This window comes from Hylaeus volcanicus, chromosome 5, assembly GCF_026283585.1.
Source record: "Hylaeus volcanicus isolate JK05 chromosome 5, UHH_iyHylVolc1.0_haploid, whole genome shotgun sequence".
In the NCBI taxonomy this organism is placed as follows: domain Eukaryota; kingdom Metazoa; phylum Arthropoda; class Insecta; order Hymenoptera; family Colletidae; genus Hylaeus; species Hylaeus volcanicus.
In genome coordinates this window covers 5179331-5203141 of record NC_071980.1, presented here as the reverse complement: position 1 = coordinate 5203141, position 23811 = coordinate 5179331, and the positions used below count along the sequence as shown (strand labels likewise).

General features: G+C 40.6%; 1 protein-coding gene across 2 annotated transcripts in view; it reads left to right on the top strand.

Moving 5' to 3' along the window:
* The window catches only part of LOC128876584 (RNA-binding protein 24-like), a 29187-nt gene extending 5922 nt beyond the window's left edge, over positions 1-23265 (top strand). The window contains exons 3-6 of one of the 2 annotated variants that reach the window (XM_054123057.1): positions 892-1018; positions 4276-4336; positions 18110-18480; positions 19871-23265. In XM_054123057.1, the coding sequence (XP_053979032.1) occupies positions 892-1018; positions 4276-4336; positions 18110-18480; positions 19871-20031 (720 nt within the window). In that variant the 3' untranslated portion in view covers positions 20032-23265. The remainder of the gene's footprint in view (positions 1-891; positions 1019-4275; positions 4337-18109; positions 18481-19870) is intronic. The other variant, XM_054123058.1, reaches the window with a different exon arrangement.
* The last annotated feature ends 546 nt before the right edge of the window (positions 23266-23811 follow it).

Here is a 23811-nt window from a genome sequence, read left to right as displayed (position 1 = left end):
TGATTTGAGTTTGATTTGAGCTAATTGTTTAGAGCAAAGAGGGGGGGGGTGCTGAGCTCTTAAAAATCTGAATTATGTTATATCATTGTCGGGCGACAGGAAGATAGGGTTTGTACATATGGTTAGTAATTCAGGTTCCTAGGAGCTTAGCTTGGACACATCTAGCTTAGAGTGAGTAATTTCTAGTTTGTAAGTATAGGTGTGGGTCAGAGTTGGTGCCCTATTTTTTCTTTTTTTTTTTGTTTTCTTAACGAACACCGTAATTCCGTGAAAAGAATTTGCAGTACTTCACAAAAAGTATAAAAATTCCACGATGCTCGTTTATCGTTCTACTCGCTGAAACAAATGAGTCAAGCGAGTACGTAAAGATAGTAGCATAATTTATCACGATAATGAAACCAGTTTGTACACTCGTATCGGGGGTACACGTTTCGTAGGCTTTCCGTTAACGATAATTTCCTTTCTTGTGCAAACGTGTACGCGGCTTGACTACTTTATTATTCGTTTCCCTTTTTGTTTCACATACATGCGTCCAAAAAAAAAAAAACAAAAAAAACTAAGCATTCGTTCATCTTCGATGTTTCAAATTTTAGATTTGAGTCACTTTTGGTATCCATGTAAGATTCGAAGCGTTTGAAATAAACGAATGCTGATCGATTTTAGGCCGCAATGTTCTGCTCTTTGTTTTTTACACTCTCGAGCTTTTTATTTGGTATTAATTATTATTGGTAAGTCGACGGATGGTTGAACCGACGGAAAACCTGGAAATATCCGGATTTTACGTGCAAGGTACACGCACAGGAGTTCGTATCGCTTATAAAAGGGGTAGGAAGTGCAAGATCCAGGTGGAGCAGTGGGATTAGTCGAATAATCGATCGGATCTGCACGCAGGTGATCATGGGAGACAGACCGGCAGCGGAGAGGGCGTGCAAAGACCCCAACCCCATAATCGACGGTCGCAAAGCAAACGTCAACCTGGCCATTCTTGGAGCTAAGCCCAGGGGTAATCTACAAGCGAGTAAGTTTGTTTAGCAATGTACGGTCATTGAGTGTGTGCGGATTGCGCGAGGCATTAGATGCGAATTCGACCAGTTAGGTAGCGATGTTTGAACTGTGTTACTGCTTGAGTGACTCTCTGCTTTGACTTACACGATTGGGGATTCGCACAACGATTTCTGCACCATTCTCCATTCTTTCTTCTTCTGCAGTTAATTTAGAGTTTTATAATTCATATATATTATTTCAATTCTCCACAATAGGTTTTGGAGAATTTTATATAATTTCGTTCAGTCACTTTTTATTTTCATTCGAATTAAAATTGGCCCATGCCTCGATAGGAGAAACAGTGCTATAGTTGAGGAAGTTAAGGAATTGTCGCGTAAAATTACGAAGAAATTGTGTTTACTATTTCTAATCTGTCGCTACTGTCACGGGTTTTACCCCGTTGAAACGCAGCCAAATTTCAATTCGAATCGTCGCAGTAACGGGCGATATACTTCTTGGACGACGAGGGCGGGCAATTATTTTTCCTGATATATCGAGGGCACGTGTCCAACGCCGATGAGATATTACTCTAAAAGAGTTCCGTTAATGGGAAGTTAACTTCGACGTCAATTAGGAAAGAACGACACGCGCGTTCCTGACGAGCAAATCCCGTCTAATTCTGCTCTTGGGTCTGATCGGAATCAAACACGCTGACAGCTAGAGGTCTCTTGTGCAATTCGATCCCACGTGGCTCGCACCAGAGATGGGCAAAATTCTTTTCTAGATAAAAATGTAGGTTAGGCTCCTTTGGCTGTACTTTATTTGCATTTTTGCTTTGTCTCTTCTTTTCTAGTATGTTCCTAACCTGGTTCTCCTTCCTGTCGTGTTTATTTTGGTAACAAGTTGCGCAATGATGCGAGATAAATAATTAAACGAGAAACTTTGAGCGATGATCTAATGGCAGATAACTGTTTATCCAGTATTCGTTAGGTGAAATCTGTTTGCTAAAATTTCAACTGATTTAAAAATCGTTATTTTGCTTTAATTCGTTCGCATTTTCTCGTCGCTCCGAATTTCATTTCACGCGTGGGACAAATGGAGTAACAAGAGATTGGGAGGTTCGTGGTTGGAATAAAATTTAGTTTATCTACGATTGAAATTCGAATGGTCGAAAGTGGACCGAAAGGGCGAAGGACAGTTTCACGAGTCGACTGTGCCGATCGAGAACCGTACCCTGAGTCACTCTCCTCAAATTCTTGCGGTGGCTTCAGGCCAACATAGCTTGGCGCTTCGGCACCTAAGTCTAAAATTGCCTTAACCCGAGTACCGAGTTCGCCTTTGTTTCTTTTCCTTCGCGTGCAAAAATCGTTTCTGGTTTGGAATCGGACGGCGACGTTTAATATTAGACGCGTCCGCAACCAGTCGAATATTCGTTATCTCGTATCGAGGATTTCATCCTAGACACGATTCTCGTACGTCAGCCAACTTTTATTTTAATTTGCACACAAATAGGCTATCGAAAAATATTCTAGATATTTTTTTATTCTTCAATTCAAATTAATTTCGATATCGGGAACCCGGTATAAATAATAACGAGAAGATCGATATCTTGATAAATGATCCATTAAAAAATTGTATGGTTACTAACCTTACTAGCAATAGACGATCACGTTTTTCCTCGCATGCACAACATGAAAACATTGTCGGTGTAACGAAACATATTCAAACCACTTGCGTGTTCCTAATTGAAGCGATTCTGCTGATTTCTATTATTTGTTTCGTCTTGCATTCATGGATTGCTTTGTTATTCTAAAACCTATTACGCTTCAATACACCTAATGCGGAGACATCTCCTCGCGAACTTAAAGACGCCATTTCTAAAAGTTTCGCAACAGCTTTTTCATTTCGCTTTTTGCTCAAGTTTAATATTCATCATTCTTGATTCTTATCTCGCGGTACTTGTTTCTGTAGTTCCAGTTAGAGTAAATAGTTGCGATAATTCCAGTATCCTGACATGTTGAGAATAATTTCCAATTAGTTCAACCGGTGTTCATCGATTAAAAATTATTATCCAAATTGTAGACTGAAATAATTCACGATGATCAATTATATTCAGGTAAACGTGGCAACATGATGCATATTTTATCACGATGTCGAGATTTATATACTTACCTTTGCAAGTATTTCTTTTTCTTAATTATTGCTCTAGCTCGTGTCACTTGTAATTTTGTATTTGTACAATTTACAATTTCACTTACGGTCGTATTTAAGCCTCCATTTTGCTCGTTCCCGTTACCAAGGAATCTTTGTTATTCCTTGTATCCTGATTCCTCGATTAGTGCATGTTTCGCTTCACTTTCGATGTGCTCTTCACCACTTCCATTACCTTCGTTACATAAGCATGCGATGGATGTTTCGAATTTATTGTTCATCGCAACGCGCTCGCTGATAGAACACGTGACGCGTGTGGCATCAGTCAGTGTATATGCAAAAGTGTAAAGTACAATGTGCATGTCATTATTCTTAGGTTTCCACGTGTTAGGTGATCAGAGTTTACTAGTACGAGATGATTATTAAAGTCACTTAACGAGGAGAAGTTTGGCAATTGGTATCAAAAGATTTTTAATTTCTTCCGTATTTTTGGTATTGTCTTAAGTTCAAAGGAGAATGTAACTCAAGCAGCGTGTTCACGTTAGAAGAAGAGTCCAAAAAGGAGGAACCTTGTATACTTGATGCATATTACACAAATTATTAATGAAAATGTGAGACATTTTTCAATCGGAGACTTCGTTATCGAGATATAAGCAGTTACAGTTTGCACGTGTGTAATCATAGCTCCATGACTGCGCGGATGGGTCATGGCGCGATCAGCTGACGGAGAAAAATGACGTGCACCGGGATCCCACTAGTAAATTTTGAATTGCTTGTATGAACCCACGGATTGCAACATGGTAAAGGACTTTTCGGTTTCTTTTAACACCAAGAATCTCAAAACAAGTATGACTGGAAACCCTGATCCCTAATTTCGCATACATATTTAGCTTTTTCCTATAAATTTCTGGTGTTCTGCATCGCGCATCTTGAGTTCACAGTAGGTAGACGTCTTAAAATTGTTTTACGATTTCCATCGAAGAAATCTGCCTCTTGTCGTGGTCTAAACGATGGAATCGAAAGAACAGGATGTTCGATTTACACGAACAAGGCCGTGCACACGCGGACACGAGCGCCAGAGTTCAGGGCTGGCCATTAGAAACGTAAATAGGATTGACTCGGAACTGTTTATGATTTCAGCATTCCCGTTCGCTGCTGGCATCCGAGCTGGATACCCCACGGTTCTTCCTGGCCAATATGGGTGAGTCCACGTTGATGTGATTTTGTCAAACTATAGTAAGAGCGTAAATGTCGTTAACGTAGTTGTCGAGATACTAGCTGTAAGTCTGGAGAAGTCCTCGCGATCATTCGAGTTACAAATATTTTTTTTGGTTGCATCGCTGTAATCGATCATTTTTTTAATGAAAAAGCAACGCACCCCTCGGCTATCATATTTTTGATAGCACTTTCACGGTATTTTTTCAACTCGCGGATTATTTGGTCAGCAATATCAAATTTCGAGTCAGTTTTCTATACGAGATCGAGGTATATAGGGTGTCTCACTGGAAACTAGAAGACAGGAAACGTGTTTCGAGAGAAATTTGTAAAAATATGTTATTTTATAGAGGTGGACTATAAATCTCATTTCAAGAAGTGATTAAAATACATCCAGTGAAGTGAGAGACAATAAAGAGACGTGCAACGAGGTGTTAATATTACCTGTTAATAATCTTATTGATTTGTCGACTTAGAATGTTAAATTTATGAAATTTTTACTTAACAAAAGATGTCTTCAAAGATAATCTAATCTTGCAATTAAATGTTTAAAAATTCGATTAATTCAAAGGAAATGATTATCAGTTACGTTTCTGGATGGGACACCCTGTAGACGAATTTTTCTATGATTTTTCTCGGTCCACGATTCGCATTCAAAACGAGAAACAATTTTAAGTAACCAACGAATGTCGCATGGATAATAAAATAAAAACGAAAAGAAAATACTAAAAGAATTCGGGAAGAGAGGTACTCGCGTGAATAATGATTGTTAACACATTGTTAAAGACAGACTGTATATAACGTTTCAGCATCCTGACGCGTGCGCGTAAGGGGGCAGGCTGAGAGTCCTCTTTGCGAGATCCTTGAGAGCGCCAAGGGCTGTTCTAAGGAGCGCGAATTTCAAAAAACAAAAAAAAAAAAAACAAAGCGAAACAAAACACGAAAAAAAATACCAAAAGAGACCACGAACAGAAAGAAAGACGGTTACGAAACTCTAGAGAAAGTGCGAAAAAAGGCAAAAAAAAAACAATAAACAAAAAGATACTTTGAAATTGGTGACAGAAAAAGAGAAAGAGAGTGAGAGGGAGAGAGGGAGGGCGAGAGAAAGAAAGCGGCACACGCACACACGTATCGGAAGCCATGAGTACCCACGAATTTATTTCTACGAATTGAAAATAATCTTCCGAGGATAAATCGGTCTCTTCTTTCTTCTACTGTACTTCTATTTAATTTTTATTTATTTTTTTTTTCTCATACATTTATTTTGGTTGTGTTTTTTGTTTCTACTTTCTTGATGAGATTGACGTGAAGTGATATAATTGACGATTGCGGTTGCTGAGAGATTTGTTTGTTTACTGGTTTTGACTTTTTTGGTCTTTACTCTTTTACACTCTTTTTCTTAATCAGCATAATCACAATAATCGTAATAATAATAATAATAATAATAATAATATTAAATAATAATATTAATAACGATATAGCGATTAGCGACGATAATGGTAGCATTAATTCTGTAACAAGAACGGTGGCACGGTAACGACGATCTCGGATATAGGCGATTATGGCGATCAGGCGACGTGTAACTACCGGGGTTCTTATCATGGAGGCTGAGACTTGCTATTAAATGTCCTTTCCCGAGGACATTTATCAGCAGGCGTCACGATGTTCATAGATTTTCTTGTCGCACCTCTGAAACGGTCTATTCTATTCACCTGGATTTTATTTTTTACCTTTGACGTCGAGAGTGTGTTTCGTCAAGTAATATGTTCCTTTTCTAAGTTTACGTGTGCACTGTTTTCAGTTTTTGTTTTCTTACATTGTTTTCTATTTTAATATATATATATTTTTTTTTTTTTTTACTTTTAATCGTTTTGGTTTGCCTTTGGTGGCGGGTCTTCGGCGATTTTCCGAAATCGCGGAACACGGGGCGAACGTTTATCGATATGGCGTCTTTAGGACTGTCGAGGATCGGAAATGGGATCGAGATCCGCGAGGATATGGACGAATGCATAAATATGTAGAGTATAAAAAATAAAATATACGTCACAACATTTGGAACGTGCTAGAATTTGAATTTGCATAAACATCTGCAGTCTATTTACATTTCTGTCTTATCACCATGGCCTCAATTCGATATACTTTTAATTGCTTTCGATTCTGACATTTCATTTTTAATTTCAATCTTAATTTTCATTTGATCAATAATAGGTCAGAAAACTACTCAAATCCGACAGTTGTAACGTTCTTAAATGCATCGCGGACCAAAGTATTTTGCCTTTGTTCTTCTTGTTTCTAAAAATGTGTTCGGAAAGTGCTCGTGCGGTGCTCGATCCCATCGCTACCGAAGTCTCCATCTACGATATTTGGCGGAGGATCGTTCGCACGGAAACGGTACAGCGAACGATTCTAAATATTTATTCGTCCAGAACCGAGAGCGTAGAATGCCGTTTCTGTTTCGCGGGGATTCGTCTTTTCCGGCTCGATAGAAACCGGATCGCGAGACCGAGAGCTCGATTTTTGGGGGAAAAATCGACTTGGCCGAATTAGGGGAAGGAGGGGAAACGCGGGAAAGATGGAACGCGAGCGGTTGAATTTCGTTGAATTATAAACGACACGGCCGATTCTCCGATTCTTTCGTGTTTTTCGCCAGAAATCGACCCACCGCCGCGTAACACGACAACGTTCGTTAATTTTTCATAGCTGCGATCGATTTTATCGCGGTTTACCTCGTTTGGCCCGGCCAGATTCATCGAGGCGCTGAAACTTGCCGAGATGAAAGTAGACAGGAACAAAGAAAATATACCGCCATTGGGAATACTCGGAGCGACAACCATCGATCTTCGAGGAAATAATGTTTTTTTTTATAAAGAAATAATGTTTTTTTTTTTATATTCTTGTTGCGTTTCTAATTTCTCTATTATTAAAAATGTCAAAACTCAAATGCAGTTCTTTCGAAGATCAAAGGGTGCTCCAAATTTCCGATTGGTAGATCGTATCGAGATGTACCAGAAAATATATAATACATATATTTTCTACTAGTTTCTCAACGAATTTTCAACGATTTTACGTTAGGATGAAAGCACTCATATTGGATGTACAATCTAATCGAATTTCTTCGAGACAAGATGGGATTATTCGTCGAGTGTACAGGCTCCGCTAACCATTATAATATTAATAACCTTGTGTGTGTGATGAAGGCTTACACTACACTTGGTGTCGCTATTGGTGTTGTATTTTTTGGTGTTGTACTTGGTGGTTTTTTGGAATTTAATATAACACGGCGTTACCGTCTGTCGTTGGGAAACGAAAGACGGGGAAAACTTATCGGTAATCGGTTGTGTACGTACGCGTATGCATACTATTACGATAAAGAAACGTGTGAACATTACGTATGCACGCGAACAACGTCCAGTTGAATTTTACGAAATGGTAAACATTCATATAAGGTCGAGTCAAATTTCCGAAAGAATAATTATAAAAAAAAAAAAAAAAAATACATTCTCGTCTGTTCAATTTAGAACTTATTGCAAATATTTTGACGTGAAAGTGTCTGTTAGAATTTTGAACAAATATTCATAATAAGATTTCTCATTTTATTAGAATTTGAACGAAATAAAAATCTGATATAACGTTCATTGTCACATTATCATTATTTTCCAATGGAATCGATTAGAAAATTCACCAAATAACGACCAAGAAACTAGCTGGATTTCAAACGATTACATTTATCCATTTCCTAGATATTATACTCCAATATCACGAGGTTGCCAGGCACCTTCCTGTAATCAAACTGCGCGCAAAAATGACGCAAAAAGGCATTTCTACGTGGATGAACGCGTCAGTTCGATGCACGAAGATTCCCGCGTGTCTAGTCATACCGACAGGCGTGTCGTTTATGTCGCGCTCACGTATCCGCGTTTCGGAGCACATGTCCTCGAATTAGTCGAACGTAGGTGGAAGAAGTGAAATCCAACACCGAGCGAGTGTTCTCCGCGTTAAAGAGGGTTTTTCTCGGTGCTGGTAAATCCGTGGTGTCGTAAGCTATCATAACCGACCGCCAACGAAAACGACAACGACGTCGACGAAGCCTCGCGTCGGTGTTCGGCCATTTTGCTGGCTCTGGCGTTGGTCCAGTCTTTATTTAGATCCACCTGTCCCCCGTGTCAGCCTCTATGCTCGAGACATTCCCTCGAGGGCTCCTACGAGAGGATTTTAAGCACGAATTAAAGCCGTTTCCTTCGTGGGTAATGTTACAAAGAGCGCGGGGCCTCTTAACAAGAACGTCTATTTCCGCCAGGATCACTTTCCTCGGCCATCTTTCTTCGTCGCGGCAGATTCGGGATTCCCCTTTGAGCAGACTCTTTGAACAGCCGCGGTTATTATACCTTTACTTCGCGGACGACGAATCCGAGGAACTGCGAATTCACTTCCAGAGAAAGGAAAATATTTGTTCGTAGGGTGGACTTAGGGATAACTCCACTTCGAGTCGTTGGCTGGCGAATACAGAGCACTCTGCTCGAAGAAAAGGGTTAGGGATAATGAAATCGAGAATAGAAACAAGAATATTGACCTGAATTTTATTCGAAGACAAAAATTCAGGAGATTTATGATGAAACAGGTACTGATGTTACACCAAAGAGAACCCGAACGTTACGTACATGTATTTAATAAATACAAGTGTACTCGTGCTCGTAACTGACCGGTACGATTCTTTTTAATTGGCATGGACATCCCACGATCTCTCAATTTTCAAATACAGAGAAACGTCCTGAGCATTTCGAGCGGTCAGCGCGCGCCATCTCTCCGATCCGGCCTCGGTGGGGCACCGGTCTGTTTCTATTTTCATTGTCGATGCTTCTATCCACCTGTCACTGTCACTCACCCGACGAGAGTCGTACCATTTTACTCGAGACGAATCCGTCTAGCGTCTAAATTCGTATCCGCGGAATTAGGTATTCGAAGTCGTCGCGGGACGTCGTCGATCCAACCGAGCCGACGGGTTTCGGGTTGGGTTTCACGGAACTGTAATTTCTCACGCGCTCGAAACGCGGTTTACCGCCTCGATATCTCGAGAAGGGGTCATAAATAATCGGTTTTCCAACGTCGCCGGGCGATTCGTCTTCCGTAAGATAAACTTTTATTTCCGTCGTCGGTGGAGTTGTTAGTTTTCCTTTTACGTAAGCGATTGCCGTCGTCAACACGAGCAAAAGAAAAAAAAAATTATAACAAACGAGGAAATTTGTTACTGAAAATATTTATAGCGGCTCTCGTTTGTCTGGACGCAAGCTTTCCAAACAGCTTTCGCGCGGTAAAAATAAATTTCTATTTTGAATTAGACAGGAATATTTAGAGTGGATGATGTATGGGACATTGATCCTTGGATTTTGTACGAGAAAACTTTCTCGGACTAAATTCTTAAATTGTTCTGAATAAGATACAAAGTACTAGGAGTTGAAATTGCCTTTCCATAAACAGTGATAATATTTAATTATCTACCAAGGTATTTGTCAAAGCACTTGGAACTCTCAAACCTTGTCTATCGACTAGCTACCGCGATGGCCGCCGAGGGCGCGTCTCGATAGAACGTTGCACTCTCCACCTAACGTATTAGCACGTCTTCCACAGTGCTCACGTTTCAGCTGTGGCGAGTTGTTTCAGAGATTTCCATAGAAATGTATTTTAACACGATAACCCAGTGCGGTCTCTACAGTACTCGCGTGATTTATCTTTGTATACGACTGGCGTAAGCTTGGAGAAGTCCTGGGTGTCGGCAGAAGTCATTCCGGGATTAGGCGATTGCGTGGAATGCTCTAGGATTTTCCATTTCTATTCGTATCTTTATATAAATAAAACGAAATACATGTAAAACGAAGAGTAGATGGGATGCTGGAGACTCCTACCCCAGTCAGAAGATCCAATCCGGATCTAACTTCAATCTTGTGAATTTAATTGGACTATTCTACGCTCGATGCTTCGTTAAGAATGCTAGGTGGATATCGATGTGGCGAAAGTGGAGAAGAATTACCTAGGTCGAGGAACCACCCTCGCAGTCACCATTGGTCTGTTCTGCTTTTCAAGCATTGGCAGATGATCCCATTGGATTATCCACGGCGCCGGCGCTCGTGCAATCCGTGTACTGCGCATCTACGAGTATATAGAGGAACGGATACGCACACTTTTACGAACGAGTCTCCTCCGACGCGACGTACAGGTGTTTCGAGTATATCTATACGCGCAGGAAAGTGCGGTACTCATCGACACGCAACGCGGATACACCATAAAGGGAAATTATAACGCGACCACCTGGCGCACGTGCCGCAACATTTTCACACGTGTGGGATCGCGAGTAGTCGAATAGTTCCGCGGATATTTTGAGTACATAGTTGGGTAATCTAATGCCGAAGAATGAAATCCGAATAACTGGAGAATTCGAGTACTACTATTCGAATATCTGAGTATTCGAATACCTGAGTAGGTATTCCAGCATTACTATTCTCGTACCAATTATTACTATTCATATCGCATTATTTGAACTATTAATAAGGTGACTTAAATTTCATCAATTCGATAATAAAAAAATTGTTTTCTTGGAAAGTCAATTTCGGCACATGTATAGCTTGCAAATCACGTAAAGCACGGATTGCGTGGGTCTTCGATTACAGGGTTCTCGTTCTTACAATCGGTTAGGGGTTGAACGAGGTAATTCGATGGTTTTCGGCTGCACTTCCGACTCCCCCGTTTTTACCACGTAACGGACGTTGTGCTTGCGCCAGTCTTGCACGCAAGCACGATTACAAATTAGAAGGGACGATTAAGTAACTTTGTCCACACGTCGGACCCCCGTGTTGTCAGGGCTGTGCTGGGAGATCCTAATCGCGGTGCGCGGCCACTTTGCGTCGGAAATCGAGGGTGGTCGCTCAGATCCGTCACGAAAGGACAATACAGACCTCTTCGTGACTGTAAAACGACTTTCTTCTGTCCCTCTCTCTACTTCAGGCACCCCCATAGATTTTCCTTATTCTTCACTTGCTCACCTGTTTCTCGTAACTGCACTTCGAAGACGCTTCTGCAGCCGTTCGGTTATTTTTAAAACTCGGAAACGAGATCGAAACGTAGATGAAAGTTAGTGGTTGAATTTTGTTATCAGTGATTTATTAGTTCGAAGATTGGAGCTTTGCAGGTTCAGACACGAGCGGTACTTTATTTCAAATGTTTCTGATTTCATTTTCATCAACTTTCCAAAGTTCGCGTGGCGCCGCTAGTTCCCATCTAGTCTTTTTCCAAATACTTCCATTCCATCTTGAACACCATCATACATCGAATTTAAAATTCCCGAGGAATTCCATTTCTAACTCTCATCTGTTCTCCTGGAGTAAAAGCGAAACGAAAGCGATGACGTTTATTTCTAATCGTTGGTACGTGACGAGCTCGCTTAATCCCGCTGGAAATTGTAGAACGTATGTTTTTTTTGCACACCACCGTATCCGTGGGTAACATCGATCGTATGAAAGCTTCTACGTAAGTATGGTCGGTGATGCGTTGTCGGCAATTTTACATCGTGAAAATTACGCTGACCATTAAAACGGCCACCTTGTTTCCGCGCGACGGTCACAAGGACGAAGCTAACCGAGCGGTCGACACTATTACCTGGATATTATTTCTCAATATATAGTTTCACACTGGACTCGTTTGCGACTATTAATCGTTTCGCTCGCTTATGGCTGTTCCATCGAGTCGATGAAACGATCGGAATCCTCGATTAGACTCTAATCCGACAATTGGAGACGCGAGAAGTTGGTCAGTAGGCTTCGACCTTTGGCTCTGGTCTTCTTTGGAATAGAAAATTCTAACTTGCAAACTAACAAGTCTAGACATTTTGAGTTTTTGGTAACAATTTTTAAATTGCCTGCTAAGTGGTAATTGAATTCGTTCCGATATAAAGAACTTTCGCGACCTTGAACTGCGACGTGTGTTCCACCACCATCATAATAACATCAACAATTTTTTGATATTAATAAAGTAGGATTTCGAGCGTTCGTTGGATTGGTTGGGGTACGATCAATATGGTTCTCTTCGACCAGATTTCCTCGCTTCCGGTTGTCAGTCACAGGGCCGAGTGTGAATGTAATTGAAGAGCGTGGACAAACACGGACGTCTCCGCTCGTGTGTGCATAAATATGTAGAAAAGTGACGAGGCGGCGGGGGAAGGAAAATAAAAACACTGCGAGTGGAAAAAGTGGGGCTGAGGACACGCGAGTCATACATAATGCACGGACCACGGCAAAGATGCGTCGGAAAGATAAATTCGGTAGAAAATGGAGGAACAAAAAAAAGGAAGATCATTGCAGACGTAAACGTGGCTAGTTCGTTAATTTATTTAGCCGTTCAAGGTTTGGGTTATGCCGGTTTCAGTATGGATGAACTTAATTTCAATATTTCAATACAGGATATTTTTACTTGGGATTGTTAATTATATTTAATTGCACGTTTGTTGGGTTAATTCGAAAATTATTAGTGTTTGTAGAATTTAGATGTGTCGACAAGATGGCGGCTGTTGGTAGCAAGGAAGGAGAACCACCTAGTGACCCAAAACTATAATTTTTCTTTTTATTATTGACAATAGTTATGATATTTCACTGGGAAAATACTATCAAAGTGCAATATTCATTTAGTCGATACTGTTTTATAAAAATACAGTAATACTTTATTAATACGCGTTTTGAACCGTGGAAGTAACATGCTTCGATAATTTCTGTGTCGCTCGTAAACGTTTCAGCCATACGCGTGAATAGTAAAGTTGAAAGGATCGTTTCCATGGCTTGCCAGCGAATGGCGCAACTGTCACGACTATACCTGTTACAGTCGATGGCAGTTTTAATGATAATAAGTGTTTCCTCAGAAATACTATGAACGCGTTCACATTGTGCACGTAATAGCTTAACCTCTTCAGCGACACTGGCGCACACTCTTTCATCCATTAGTCGCTGGACGATTAGTAAATGACGAATTAATCGTCGTCGTAAAATAGGATAAATTTATGAAACAAAATTAATCACATGAGAGTCCAAACTATTTTTTCTTCTAAGAATTATTCCCAATAGAAACGATATGTTCGTATAACTTTCCTGTAATCAACTCAGCTTGTAAAGTGTCGAGTAATATTTCTGTCAGAGCGCAGCTCCTTTGTAATGCAAGATCATCGGTGAACGATCGAGTCGTTGCATCATTATGGATCGCGGGGTTAAATCGGTGCCTCTTCTTAACAAATCGGAATACATCTGCCCGTCCGTCGGGGTCGGACGAAAATATTCATGCATCGAAAGAAACGCTACGCCGAACGCCTTATTAATTTCCGTAAACTTGGCGCGGAGTTCTCGCCGGGGGAAATTGTCAGAACCAAGAAATTGGCTGCAAGTGCCCGAGAAAGCATCTGGCAGCCATCTGGTAACGAGCCAAGCGTAATATTTTTACGGCGAACGCCGGTAAACTAATCTTCGAGGCGATCAGTCCAACAAACCGGAAGACAGAAAGTATATATATATATATTATATTACGCACATAGATGTATAATATATAGCAGGTGATGTCCTCACACCCACTCTAAGTGAAGGTGATGAAGTGTCGTAAATATGAGATTGGTCTAAAACAAAGCTGGAGATATTTTAGATCACTTCAATACTTTAGCGATTTAAATATTCGTGAAATATGATTTGATTTACAGTGAAATGGTGTTCGAGTATTTAAGTATTTGCCTACTCGAATATTCGACTATTTAACGATTTGATTACGTTTCTAATATTGTTCGTACACACGCACTTCGTTATTAAATTGCTACAAGAAGTCTTCGCTTCTTCTTTAGCTTTTTTTTATACTCGCTACATTTTCTGATGTAAAATAGACTCTTTCAACGGAAGAAGTAGCAGGAATATTTACAAAGCGTTTCGCTATTTTCGCCACGGAAGGATGCGTATCCTCATTCAATTTCCATTCCGAGGTTAGGTTAATTCAAGGTTGGGTTAATAACTGCATAAACTGCTCGCAGTTCTGCTCTTCTTATCACTTACAATTTTATTCTTTCATTCAATTAATAAGTAATTTTTATTTATCCGAGGACTCTTCAAATTATTTTCTCGTTATCATAGTTTATTTTATCCAGATTTGCATATTATGCAGTTGTTTACGTCATAACTCGAATCAGCGACTCAATTTCTGGGGGGTGGAGGATTTAACCATCGAAAATGACGCGAAGGGGGGAAATAATTCGGAACGTTTCGCTGACGCATATACGTGTTATAACCTATGTCCAGAGGGGCACCAATCCGACGAACGGACCATCATTTGAAGCCGCAGGACAACATATTGATTTCCTTCGCGGACTGGACACTGGCTATATCGATCCGTTAAAAAGTTCAGGGCTGTCTGCCATGTTTACATGTCCTTTGGAAACACGATTTTCAATTGAATCGTTCCGAGTTATCGGTGCCATCCGACGAAATTAATTTTCGCCCATTGGCGTCGGCAGCTCGCTCGAGTCTTTCGTTCCTCGTGCATTCATCCATTATGTTAATTAAGTGACTCGTGAGTCGTTTCACGAGCAATTAATCCATTGCATATAATGGATCGCTTACGTTGAAAATAAATTGCTATAATTTAATATCCCATTTGCGAATCTAGATCGAGGACGGAGAAATAAAATTAATTTCTATATTTATGAAGATTCTTCGTCTTTCGAGTGGGCATATTTTTGGAGAGGGAGGGGAGTGGTGTAAGTAATAAACAGAAAAAACTTAATTAATTTTTCTCAACCATTATTTATCTTAAACGTTTCCGTCGCGTGGACGCGTTCGAGTCGAGACAAATTTCTTTCCATCGCGATACCGGTTCGAAAAGGGGCACATCATGAAAGAGGGGGGTTCCCTCTCGGCGTCGTGCAAAATTTTTCGGTCGTTCGCGTCGCATTGTATCGACGCGTTTGCACGCGATCGCAAGAAAAAGAGAGGAAAAAGAGATAGAGACAAAGACAGACGCCGTGATACGTATCACTTTTCTCTTTCTTTCTTAGGCCTGTGAATTTTTAGGTACTAACGTTGTTGTTGTTAGGTAATCGTGTGCCGTGTGCCGTGTGTCGAGAAGTATCTTTATTATTCGTGGAGTTACCTACATACACGTTTGTCGTTGGTTTGCTGTTGTTTTGCCGACACGTTGAGGATTTCTTTTTTCTTGGATTTGTTGCGCATTTTTTTGTCACGCCTTAGTGATACCACACCACCCTCTAGCGAGGGGCTGAGAATCGTAGCGGTGTAAGACGAAGAGAAATGAACGAGCACAAGGTGGAGCTTGCGATGATTTCATACTGCTTTCTTTTCGGGAGGTGTGAAATCATGGTGTAGGTCAGGGTTGGTCACCAGGATCGTTTCAGTGCTCGCCGTGCGCTGGAACTGTCGCGGTGCTCAGCTCTGGTGCAATTCAAGTTTTTTTGTATTTTCTTTTACTTGCACAACTATGGTCTCTCAGTCCTTCAAATACCGCCATTGCTTTCCATCCACCAGCCTGATTATCCTCCTCCTTCATTCGTGCGCCGTACACGAACCAAAGATGAACATTTCGTAATTGACAGGAAATATGGCCATTTTCTTTTCTTTTTTTTTTTTTGTAGTGTATATATTTTCCAGTCAATATTATTATTATATTGTATTATTATTCTTTCAAGATAGTCACACTTTTTGATTATTTCGAAATTTGGAATATTCATGGTACACAGGCACATGTACACGGTGATACGAAGAAACGTTCTAGCGCCATTCCTTTTCCTGTTTCCTCGGTTTCCTTAACTGTACAAAGAGAAATGTACGGTTGAAGCTTCCGGTTTTCGCCAAGTTTCGTTGATTGTGAAATTCAGCCCGACTCGGTCGAGAAATTGTTTACAATCAAGGAGCTTCGTGGACTGTAGGTTGCTTCAAGAAGCAAGTGTGATTATGTAGCAAACTTGGTGGACTGCTTGAAAAATGGGAGTAAGAAGCTTCGAAAGTTTATCTTTAAATAGCACTTCCACGATGTGGAAGCCAGGAACTTTTAAACTCGACACAAAATGTCGATGTTATTGGTCATGGTTTATGGAAGCTTATGGCTGTTCATGGTCTGGTACCTCCAAGAGATGATCAATCCGAAAAATTTGACAATCAGCTTTATCCCGTAAATATAACAAAAGATATGTATGTGTATTTCAGCATAAAAATCAGCGCGAAGTGTAGATTATCTTGTGTAATGGTTCTTTTAGTTTTCAATCTGGAAGAATTTGTGAGTATAATTGAAATTTTTGCACCAAAATTATACTGGAAAGTATATACGTTCGCTTTCCTGACCTCGTTGTCGACCATGATACTATTTTCTAAAACCTTTAATAAATTTCTTTCTTACCATTTGATCGTTACTCGCGTTTCTGTATTAATTTTAGCGAGTTATTTTGCACTCCGTGTACTTTCTCTTATTAAATGCAACGACCTGATTAATTATATCTGTTTCACCACCTTTGAAGTTCGTCTGCCATTGTGTCGTTGAATAACAACGCTATTTTGAATTCATTGAAGGTATTAATAATGAATCGACAAAGCAAACAATGCCTATATTATCCACTTTATTCGATCCGTTCATTCGTTATCACAGTTTCATGACGTTACACGTTTAGGATTAATGAATCTGATAATAAAATAACATAATGAATTAATTGTATAGGTTTTTAATTTTACTTTCAATAGTATCATTGAATACATTCGTTTGTCGCTTTAAGTAGAAAATAAAAACAAATGATCGATAAAGAGGACGAGGTCAGTACATTTACATGAGATTTTTATGTCGTACAATTTATTCTTGCGAACGAAACAGTCGAAGAACTGAACTGAAAACTGAACAGTTACTGAATTTTTCCATGCATTTCAACAGTCTTTCGTGTATCGACTGTATGACACACTTTGCGGTTTTCCTAGTTATTAAACGGTATGTTATCTTTAAGTATGGGTAGCTGTCTGTCAAAATTTAAATATAACCGTGATAAAAAGTTTTTCAGTTGCACCGTTATGTTTAGCTACTTCGGAGACAGCTTGGTTATTTCTTACAACGTTTTAATCAACAATCTGTGTTATTCTATTTGGGAGAAATATAGCAGTTACCAAATATTTATATATTGCCGAATAACTATTGAGAATGTATTGTTATCGATTCTTAAATGCTTTCGTTCAATGTTCCATTGTTCTTTTAAAACCGAACAATTCTGCTTTTCTACATATTACACGCCTTTCATAATTTCATTACAAAATAAAATAATTACCAAAATTTAAAGAGTTCCACGCTACCTCGAATCTCTAAACACACAAGAATAAAATAACTATTCCCACGATCGGTAAACCATTCTAGAAAGGACGTCAGAAATAGTTAGCAATAATAAACACTGAAGTTATCAAACATAACCAAAAGATTAAAGACTTCTCGCCTCATTACCTTGATTTCCCAGATGCATACAACTAAAATAACCTCCCCTACTTAGATATCTCTACAATATCAATAAAAATTCTTTCTCAAACACTGCCAGGAGTTACCAGACCACCGAGCCACGTCAATAACATGCAGAAAGTAATTATCAATAATAATTATCGAGTCCACCAAGGATCAGTCGACGAATATTCTCTGTATTAGATGTCTGAGTGCCGCTGCGTTCCGATTGGTCGCGGCGATCCCTTCTAACCGACGATCGTTTTCGTTTCAGGGTGCCACCGGGTTACGTGTATCAGTCGCCGTACCTGGCGACCGCGGCGCCAGGTGGTTTGGTACCGCTTCCGGCAACACAGTTGACCCACGCCGCGGCAATGGCGGCGGCGTCCCAATTTTACGAGTATCAGAACGCCGCTGCAGCGGCCGCCAGTTATCCGGGGACATCGTACAATTTCGCCGAGGCTTATCCGTATACCAGCGCCGCCGCGGCCGGTATGTGTTTGAAAAGTGTCCAGAGCAAGGACAGCAACGGGCTGATACACCACCATCAGCAGCACACCGGCGGCAGCCCCGCGGTGCTGGCCCACCAACGATTGGAGAAAGCTCTCCTGCCGCCCTTTCTGCCGTCCTTGCTACGTAGCAACGGTAGACGATCCATTCCGTGAAAAAAAAAAGAAAGATAGAAAACGAACGAAAGGGTTCGCGAGAGAGTTGAACGGGTGCGAGAGTGAGAGCCAAAGAGGGGATATATCGCGTGACGTCTTCCTTTCTTTCTTTTTTTTTTTTTTTTAAACCGTAGTGGAGTAGTCCGATCTGCAAGATTCCCACGCATTCGGGAGTAGGGACGTTTAGATGCTTTGCAAACCCCTTTGCGCTCGTAGTTAATTCCTTGGAGTTCTTCCTTAGATTTGTTAAGTTGGAAGTTGTTGTTAAGAAGTCATGTGCATAAATAGTTAATATAGTTTGGCGGGGAAATTTAATTGATTATTTACGGTAGTAGGATGCGTTCGAGTATCTACAGGTGATCATAGGGGTAGAATGCTTTCAAGTGCCTGCACTGCACAGCTGGCTTTAGGAGCGCAAGGGGTTGGTGACTTAGGCCCAATGTAAACGGACCATGTTTTCTTGCATGATTCATTGCAGGCTGCCATCTCCTTTGTCGAGAGGTCCTTCTACTCGCCGGTAGAGGACAACCAACCCTTTCCTTTCCAGCGAGTACTTCGTCAAATCGTTTTACTTCGTATTTCGAAATTTTCGTCTAAATACGTTTCTGCTGGGAATCTTGCTGCGGGAATCCTTTCTGCTCGTCTCACCTGTCGCTTCTTCAAACTTGAGTTAGTGAATGTTCTGTAATGTTGATGTGTTTACATTGAAATGCGTTGTTTCCCGAGAAATCGCTTACACGGATCCGAATAACAAGCCACGCATATCGCAGGAGAACTTTCTGCAATCTCTTTCACGAATTCGAACAAGAGAAGAGCGCTCACGATGAAGTTTGTCCGATTTACGAGAAAAATGGAAACGCATCGTTGCATGCTTGCGTTGGCTTAGCACTCGTACACGACGAACGTGCAAATTTGGTTAATGCTCTGATGTGCTGTCTATGGTGGTGGTGGGAACGTTGTCACGGTAGATGACAGTAGTCTGTAAGCTTTCGCCTCTGCGATGCTACATAGTCTCGTTTCGAAGAAACAGAGTTTGTCTTCTTGAAAGAAAAGATGTACAGATGTTACTTTTGCAGTGTTAATATTTAAGGAACTGGCGCGAGCAGCTGGGGAGGCTCATGGTATTTCGTTCAACAATTACTGAAGAATAGCTTGAATACTTCTTTTTTTTTTTTAAATAGAGCTCCCTATCATGGAGTAACAACTTCTTACGATCACTCGGTCCATCTTTGATGCTCCAAAAACACTCGCGCTTAACTCGGTGTCCAAAGGGAAACCCCCATCTGTGCTCCTCGAGCCGCCTCGCGCCAGTAGAATAAACCACGTAAGAATGCAAGGAGGAGCAACTGATTTTTTCCTTTCTTTTTCAGCAAACGCGGCAGCGGCTAGTTACGTGACACCCTATACGTACGCGGCGCTACCAGGTGCAGCAGGGTTGCCTGCAGCCGCGGCCGCAGCTGCAACGGCGGCGGGTGCCGCGTTCCCAGGTCTCCCGTACCAAACAACGCCCCAAGAAGCGAGATTGCAGTAGAACTCGGGGCCCAACCATCGCTGGGAATCCCAGTGTCGCCACCGTCGCGACTCAAAACTCGATCCTCGCCGCAACGAACTTGAAATCCTCGCCAGACGCCTTTCATCGAAGACACCGTGCGGCGCCCCCCCCCCCCCCCCCAGCCATTAGTTTCTCAGCTGTTCCGGAGTTTCGTTCCGCGTTTTCACGAGTTCATATCTTCTTCTCTTTTCCGGAAACGGCGCACCGTCGGAGAAAACACGAGAACGAGGACGACGCCCACGCCGTGGCTGCTCAGGATCGACGACTCGCGGTTTCTTACTTAATCTTTAAATCTTCCCCACCTTAATCTTCCTTTGCCACGTTCTCCTTTGTAGGGCCAACATTGGCGCGCTCAGCCAATTAGTACTCGAAGATACGAGACGTTTACGATTATTTATAATTAAGGAAGCACGAATAGAGGCTTTTCTTCGATAGATGCGCGCGCGCGCGGACTTCCCGTCACGAATTGTAGTTTGCGATTACTGATCACTCGGGCGATTGTCAATGATACTAAACGAAATGTTTCGGTAATCAATGGCTCAGTCAATGGAAGACCGATCCGTATTCAGAATTGATAGATACTACTCTCGACCTGTAATCTCGAGGCGTTGGCAGGATTCGAAGGCACGTTTCTTCCAGTATTCGACGAGGAACCGTTTCGGCGTTCTTCGTGGTCCGTTATCGCGATTTTGCTGCGATCTTCCAGAGAGGGAGATTTCTGACGGTGTCGTTTCGGCGCTTTCGTCGGATGTCTTTTCTGAATATCGGTCGAAGCGTGCGGAAATGCTATCGAATCGAACGGTTGTACACGATGAACGAAACCACGTGACGACGACGGAAATTATTGAGCTGACTCATCAATAACTTCCATTTTTTAATTCACAATTTACTTACAAATATATTTTTACCAGACTGCGAATGTTTATGCACAGTTTCACAGATACTGAAAATGAAATTAATCTTAAATTATTGCGTATCTTATCTTCTCATAGATTTTCCATTACTTCCCTTCGACGTACATGCATAAACGTCTGCAGTCTAATTATCGCATAATAAATCTTAATCAATTTTACGATCACAACAGAAGTTATTTATGAATCAATCCCATATATTGGTCCACTATGTCCCCAGGAGTGTATCGTAGATACAACACACAGTGGGTTGATCAATTTTAAACATACGTCCCTTTGTGTTGCTTTATTTGATATTTTTATACATTCTCTCTTACGTCGACACTTTCGCTGCAGAATATTAATTATTGTACTTAAATAGCAACTTACGTAACTTCTATTCGATCTGTACTTACTACTTGGAGCATGGAGTCCCGTCGCAAGTCACGTGGTTTTATTTATTCGTGTTCGCTATCTTTTTTGGACATATCGTAGCTCAGTAGCTGTGTAGCTCAGTAGGTACGTTGGGATTTTTTTTTCTACTTTCTGCGTAGGAAACTCTGTGCACCCGACGACCTAAACGCGAATAAAATGGCCACGAAGCTTCCGCGTAGTTCAAGACTCACGAGGGTACTCAGAAATCGAGTACTCGAAGTATGTACCAAACACAAAGTGTTCCTCAATCGCCTTAACATTTTTGCGTCCAAGTAGCAATGTTTCTAAGTATTTTTGAAACTATTTGTGGCTGAACAGAGGCGACTTTTAGAGACAACCGTTTCTCACAGTCAATTTCCAGACGTTTAAATTAGAACACTTTGTGCGATCCCTGATTACTCGAAAATGTCGACAAATGTTAAACAGGGAGAGAAGGGGTCCATTTCGGCATGGCATTGCCAGCTTCGTGGATATAATTGCTCGTTTAGGAGTATATCTCGTTCGCGATCGATTAGGAAGGATTTTTCTAAGCGATTCGATGAATGTTTGTAGACGCTTTTAGGTAAAGCAACGACTTGCAAGTGACGGCGGTCGCAGGTTGTAATTACGTCGATGTTGTCTTGAGATCGCTCAGAAGCGAAATCACCCAAGTGTCTTAATGACGATGCCTTTCTAGCGTGTCTTAACGAGAGTTATTCAAACGAATCATCGTTTCACGGTACGAATTCAACGAGGACCAACGGACGAACGAATTGCGGCCTCATTGGTTATCCGAATGACGATAATCAACCCTCGCGAGGAGTTGTCGTCAAATTACATAAAAAGATCCGTGTCTAGAACTGTTTCAGCAGTGTTTATTAATTGTGGGGCTTGGTTCTTCGGAATAAAAATTGAAGTGATTTGTGATCTTCCAAGGATGAAGTTTATTAGACTGTATTTCTAAAAATGAGAAATATCAGAAAATTTTAGAAATCTTCTGGAGAATATTCTACTATATTTTGCACAGAATTTCTAATAGAATATTTTTTTAGAACCGAGGAAAGCCAAGCATGTAAGATTAAAAAGTCCTAAAAAACCTCACGCTTAGAAGATCACGAGTTAAGTTTGTGACTAGAAATACTTTCACATAAAAAATAAACAATATAAGAAGTCATCTATATAGAATACATCACGAACGTTTACACGAATATTTTCTAATATTTTTATAGAACTTTGCCCCACCACAAATTGGCTGAAATATTGACAAAAACCCATATGCTATCGCTCAAAATTAACATTTCCGTCTGTCTCACGATTCAAATACTATTCTACCCCCGATAAAGTTCGTTCGTCCAATCTTACAAGTGATCTGGTGCCTTAATTAGCACAACCGAGTAGTCTTAACGGTTAGAAACTAGTCAGTGATTTCGTTAGCGCGAAACTAATCGCCTAACTCGTGTACAGGGGCTGAAAAACTGAACGAAAAGAAGGTTTTTTTTTTTTTTTTTTGGAAACCGACAGAAGAAACTGAACGGGATGGTGAACTAGCTCTAGCGTGAACGGAAGAGAGAGGGAGGATCGGGCTATGAAGAATGAGACTGTCTAGTCCTAAACTCTTCGAGACCTTAGACGAGGTTAACTCGATTCGTTAGAATTTTAAGTAGTACGTTAATATACGCATGATGTAACGGAGAAAAGAAACCAAAAGTCTTGTAAAAAGTTTAGAGAAAGAGGCGTTTGTTAGGATGGATTATAACGTTAAGTATTAATTATTACATAATCGATCGATTAAGGTAATAGGAAAATAAATTAATACTATTGATATTATATTATTATTAATATTATTATTATTATTATTATTATTACTTATTAATTATTATTATTATTATTACTATTATTATTATCGTCATTATTGATTATTCATTATTGTTCATGTACTTAACGACGAAGCGAGGAGAATACGCGACTTGATTGAGATGCGAGATGAATCTTCCGTCGCGATGGAAGTACGAATGTTCGAGGACGTGAAAGACACGCGTAATCTGATCCACGGGTACCATGATCCTTTCGAAAGATATCCTATTCTCTTAGGATTAACGGTTGTAATATATCATCTGTTATACTTCAGTAATATTAACTATTATACGCTCTATCGATAGGTTAAACGTGAATGAAACGGATAAGAAAGAAATGAAAAATGGAAGAAAACGAATTATTGTTCTCCGAGAGAAAGAAAATAGGCGAACGCGTCTTGGTCTCACGATAGGTCGCGACTCTTGTTGTCTGTTGCTTTCGCACGTCACCTGAACTCTTCGCGAGACGACGAAACACCGAACTTTGATTACTGAAAAATTGAACAACAACGTGAAAAAAAAAAATAAAAAAAAAAAAAAGAAACGAAATAAAATCTGAATTTTCACAAAAACAGAAGCCGTCGACACCTTGTCTTCAATCT